The 6,000-nt window shown below is 38.1% G+C and overlaps 1 protein-coding gene across 1 annotated transcript in view; it reads right to left on the bottom strand.

Annotated features, from left to right (window-relative positions):
• Positions 1 to 1,781: 1,781 nt before the first annotated feature.
• The window catches only part of HSF5 (heat shock transcription factor 5), a 59,971-nt gene continuing 55,752 nt past the window's right edge, over positions 1,782 to 6,000 (bottom strand). Inside the window, exon 6 of the mRNA XM_031657518.1 lies at positions 1,782 to 4,052. Coding sequence (XP_031513378.1) covers positions 3,982 to 4,052 — 71 coding nt within the window. The 3' untranslated portion in view covers positions 1,782 to 3,981. The remainder of the gene's footprint in view (positions 4,053 to 6,000) is intronic.

The raw sequence follows: 6,000 nt of genomic DNA, 5'->3' as shown, positions 1-6,000 counted from the left end.
CATCTCAATACATAAATAAATAAAATAAAATAAAATAAAACGAACGTTTTTGTAGGGATGGAGTCTCCCTATGTTGCCCAGGTTGAACTTGAACTCCAGGGCCCTAGCAATCCTCCCATCTAGGCCTCCTAAAGTGCTGGGATTACAGGCATGACCCACCATGCCAGGCCTAAAATAAATTCTTAATGTAGCACTTTTTCTGTCTTGTTTGGACTTTAAGAATATAATGCAGGTACAGCTGGCTGGGCACGGTGGCTCACGCCTGTAATCCCAGTACTTTGGGAGGCCGAGGCGGGTGAATCACTTGAGAGTTCGAGACCAGCCCGGCCAACATGACGAAACCCCATCTCTACTAAAAATACAAAAAATTAGCCGGGCATCAGTGGCATGCACCTATAATCCCAGCTACTTGGGATGCTGAGGTGGGAGATTCTGTTGAACCTGGGAGGTGGAGGTTGCAATGAGCTGAGATGGTGCCACTGCACTCCAGTCTGGGCGACAGAGCAAGACTTTGCCTCAAAAAAAAAAAAAAAAGGAATAGAATGCAGGTACTACAGTAATCCCTTGGTATCCATGGAAGACTGGTTCTAGTACCCACTGAGTACCAAAATCCAAGGATGCTCATGTATTAAAATGGCTTAGTATTTGCATGTTACCTATGCACATCCTCCTGTATACTTTAAATCATCTCTGGATTACTTGTAATACCTAAAACAATGCTTATACATTCCTTAATTCTCATGGATTTAAAGTGTATGGCCTGTGGCATATTCAAGTTTTGCTTTTCGGAACTTTTGGAATCTTTTTTCCCAAACTTTTTCAATCTGAGGTTAACTGAAACCATGGATGTGGAACCCACTGATATGGAAGGCCAACTATATAAACCCTTTGTAGCTCCTTTCCTAAAAGATAGGAAGAGTTCTAATTCTGCTGGAGATAATTTTTTGAAATCTGTCATGGTTTATGATTTTATTCTGTGTATGCCATGTAATTGTATAGCATAAATAATGCAACATATACATTGTTATACATGATATATGCAAAAATACCTTTAAAGTTAAACTAAACCAAAAAAATAACCTACAAATGGGCTTTGCCTCATCTATTCCTGCTTAAAATGTGCAAAGGAATGAAGAGACCTAGCGCTAGTAATTAATACACACACTTAATTGACAGAAAGAAGACAGATACAAATGTGGTTGCCCTCTCTTGAGGAAACTCTGAGATTTGGAAATGATGATGATATGCATCATGAACCTGGAGACCTGGAGAAACTCAGAATCAAACCAAACAGTTCTATGTAGTTTAGTTCACTGTTTTAGGTCACCAGAATTGCAAGAGCAATTATTCTTCAGCTTCAAAGTTTTGGAGTTACCCTCTGGGTTTGATATACTACAACATTTTCCTAGACATGTCATAAAGATGCCATCACTATTGTAATGAAATGCCTAAGTCTCAATGACATCTACTAGCTAATCTTATACATGAGACAGATCATCCTTCAGGGTCTACTTTCACCTCTGGATTGATTAAATTTATTAAAGATCATTCATCCTTTTCCAAAAATGTAGGTTTCTGTAAAACATGTCTAAGAATTGTCCTTATCCTTAATGGCATTTAAACAATTCCATTGCTATTTAAATGGAAAAAAAAAAACTTTTAAAATTCAGATTATTTGAAAAACAAAGTACAATCTCATTTGAATTATGCTATTAACTGTCATAATGACTGAGTTTTCTATTAATCACCAATCAAACAGTAAGAACAGGCAAGACAACAAGTCTAGTTGGAACACTCACTTTATTGTTGACTGAGTGAAATTTATCAGTGCTTAAGGTACTGAAATACTGAGGTACTAGTCAGGAACCTTGTTAGTTGACTAGTTGTGTCAGACCCTACTGGCTAATTCACAGGAAGATTTTATTATACCTCTTGCCATTTCGCCCAAGTCATTAATGACAGCTTTAGTTGATAGATACAAGGCATGTAAGGATAGCAGGAGATCCAGCTCCTTGGTCTGCTGTATTCATATATAAAAATGTTTGGAAAGCTGAATAAGGCATTTCATTAATTAAGCCTTAAAACAACTGAAACCAAATCTATGCCAAGGTTCCTGCTTGACATGTGTTCCTCAAAAGATATTATCTCAACATATATAAAGCTAAGAAAGCCATATTTAGGGGAAAATATCATCTACACAGTGTATTAGCTCTTCAACATGACAGAGAAAAAGCAAAGTTCCTTCATTTGGAAATTGGGTCTCCTCTTCACATACTCTGACAAAATATTATATAGTCTGGCCAAAAGATACAGGTGTCTTGATAATTTGCTCTTTTAAACCTTGCTAATAAAGATAAATAAATGCCCATCACATAGACATTATCTAGTCTAATCAGATGGACCACACAGGTCGCTTTTCAGAATCTACTTTAATATCTAAACAGAGTCACTGCAGATCAACACAGAGCTCACCCTTTTCCAGAAAAGTAGATCTCTGTAATATTTCTAGGGTTTGACATCATTGGGAAGGCACAGTGCAGTATAAGAAATGAACTGTCACATCCACAGTGGCTAGCATAGTACTTTGTCATATCACCAAGTGCCTTTTTAATTAGTTTCATATTCCTAGGCTTTCCTTTTGTTTCTGCAGTGCTTAATACGAGAACTGAAGCAGAATCCAGTAAGAAAGTTCTGGTCAATCGAAAGACTTTAAATCAGAAAGTTTCTTGCTGTCACTGGGTAAGAAAGTAAGGGATCAACCACAGAAACTGGACATCCAAGACATCCTTCTCTCCTAAAACAAAGTCCCACAATCCTACTGCACAAATCTAGAATCCTATAACAGGGATAAGAAAAAAAATGTTACCATCTATCCCACTATCCAAAATTCTCTCAGAAGCTTAAACTAGATCGAAACCATTTTTTAAAAATCAGAGGCATAGCTTCTGCTAAATGACTACTAATCAGTTTTTCCCCACATTTGCACACAATACCTTATATAGATGAGAATTTATACTTATTGAATGTAAAAATCTAAAATAAGAAAATAGTGTATTAAATCTCTTAATGTTTTTGTTCACACATTGTACATTTTCCCTTCAAAATAAAAATACTACACATGCATCCTTTATCCTTCTATCCTGCAATAATAAAAATATAAAACTTTAAAACCTTTCAATCTATCAGCATTTATAAATACAATTATATAAAACAAGTTAAATACTTTCTTTAAAGACATTTAAGTAAGTGATATATTAATAAAACCTTTTTACCATTTATGATAATATATCATTAAAATGAAAGAAAGATACGAAAATAGAAGAATGCTTCCATTAATATAAAAGAATCAGGGAGTGTTAAGTGTGATAGATGGTCCAAGTCCGGATGCCTTGCTCTTAAAACAGAATGCTAGGTTAGGAAGTAAGAGAATTTCCTGGTTAATCACTTAGAAAATTAGCTCTTCTCCAGAGTTTCTTCCCTGGAATTCCTGATGCATTTAGACCTGTGATGTTGGTGACCTCACATGCCTTTGTTTCTCACACGATCTCCTCTAAAAGGATCACACTGTGACTTGAATCAGAGAGACTGAATTCCCCACTAAAGTTGTGCTGACTACAGTTTGAGTGGCAAGACGACAAATCAGCACACACACAGATTATTCTCTAGTACCATAGATGGAGCAGTTTTTAGATGCTCCTTGACTATAACAGAAGGTCAGAACTTTTCATTTAAAAGGGATCTGGGCAGCCAAAAAACATGGCTGCTAGATGTTCGGTAGTTTGTCAAGGCAGATAATCTGAACTGAACCGCTGTAGTACATAGCAAATTCCCAATTCTCAATTAACAAAATTCTCAATTAACGAAACAAAAAATACTTTTTTTCCTTAACAGAACTGAAAAAATCCCAACAGTTTGTCACGTGCAAGGCTAGTCTGCCTCCAGCTACAGCTAGTGCACAATGTCACATTTGTCATCCATGCCTCACTCTTTTAATTCTTCCTCCTTTGGAAAGTGCTCCTGCTTGCAGGCCACGTCCACCAGCAGATGAAGATCTAGAAAGAAAGGATTGTTTACTCCCTCTTAGCCTCTCTGTAGAGTTCTATAGACAAGTTTTCAGAAAAGCAGAACAAGTTGTCTATGTCTCACCTGTAGAACTGGCTCTAAAATTATATAGTCCCATCGGATTCTCAATTTTGGGGTATTCCTATAACTCTAAAGCATACTGATGCAGCCTAGTTGTTAACCCAAAGAGACCAACAAATTTTAGTACCTCTCCTTTTCAGCAGTATGGCCAAGACTCTTTTCATCTCAGTTGCCTTTTTTTTTTTTTTTGACGGAGTTTTGCTCTTGTTGTCTAGGCTGGAGTATGGTGGCACAATCTCAGCTCACTGCAACCTCTGCCTCCTGGGTTCAAGTGATTATCCTGCCTCAGCCTCCCAAGTAGCTAGGATTACAGGCATACACTACCACGCATGGCTAATTTTTATATTTTTAGTAGAGACAGGGTTTCGCCATGTTGGCCAGGCTGGTCTCGAACTCCTGACCTCAGGACCCACCCACCTTGGCCTCCCAAAGTGCTGGGATTACAGGTGTGAGCCATGGTGCCTGGCCTTCAATTGCCTTTTATTATAAGTGAAAAAGTAAGGAAAAGTGTCAAAGGGATCAAAGTGAATATACACATACAAATAAAAATTCATTTTCTTCATGCTGTAAGAGTAGGTGGGTGGGTTGTGGGAACATGAAAAGGCAATGCCTCAGGAAAAACAATGTTAAAATAAGTAATCACCATTTTTCCAAAGTTGATTGACTCTGTAAAATTCCCACTTATTGACTAACACAGCTGAATTCTTATAGAAACACCTAGCTCAACTGTCCATAAAAAAGAAAGCATATCCTCACACAGTGGTTCATTAAGAATGAAAGAAGTAAAAATGCAAATTAGGTATTAGGTTCTGTAATACAAAAAAGCTAAGATCATGTGTAGAAGTTGAGCTAAAACGTCTATCAGAGGAACACAGGCAGCAATAAAAGGATCTTAACGTGGCTTCTAGCTTCAACCTAATGAGCTTACAATTTCTACAGCAACATGACCAGGGAGATTTTTTTTTTTTTTGAGACAGAGTCTCGCACTGTCACCCGGGTTGGAGTGCAGTGGCGCGATCTCAGCTCACAGCAACCTCCACCTCCTGGGTTCAGGCGATTCTCCTGCCTCAGCCTCCCGAGTAGCTGGGATGACAGGCGCACACCACCATACCTGGCTAATTTTTTGTATTTTTAGTAGAGACGGGGTTTCACTATGTTGGTCAGGATGGTCTCAAACTCCTGATCTCGTGATCTGCCTGCCTTGGCCTCCCAAAGTGCTAGGATTACAGGCGTGAGCCACTGTGCCCAGCCCAGGGAGCATTTTTAGGTTGGTTTTGAAGCTTACAACTTTGCCTTCGCATTTGTGAGTTAAAGTATACAGCACAAACCCTTTATTTCATTCTCAACATACAAAGACTTTTGTCACTACATTTTTGGAACACAGCCTCTACAGGATTGATCCACAGCCTGAGCAGGATAGCTAATTCAAATAAAATGGAATTCTATTACTACTTGGTAGAAAATCTAGAAAGTATTTGAAATAGTACCTAATTTTTGCCATATTTTGTAAAAGATAGACTAGTCACCAGGGGCAGGTGCTTACTCATCTGGTGAACTACAATCTAGCCATATAAAGCAAGTAATTTAGCCACATAAGCATTTTGTGGAAGGAGAGTTTATTAGTTTATCACTTAAAATGAGTTTCTCATACATCCATGATCATAGTAGCATAATCAGTAGTATTTTTCACAATAGGCAAAAGGGAGAAGAAATCAACAGATGAATGGATAAACAAAATGTGGTATACACATACAATGGAATGTTATTTAGCCTTAAAAAGGAATCAAGCGGGGCTAGGAGTGGTGGCTCACGCCTGTAATCCCAGCACTTGGGAGGCCGAGGTGGGCAGATCACAAG

This window comes from Papio anubis, chromosome 17 (assembly GCF_008728515.1).
Source record: "Papio anubis isolate 15944 chromosome 17, Panubis1.0, whole genome shotgun sequence".
NCBI classification, from domain to species: domain Eukaryota; kingdom Metazoa; phylum Chordata; class Mammalia; order Primates; family Cercopithecidae; genus Papio; species Papio anubis.
This window is presented reverse-complemented; position numbering and strand designations above follow the sequence as displayed.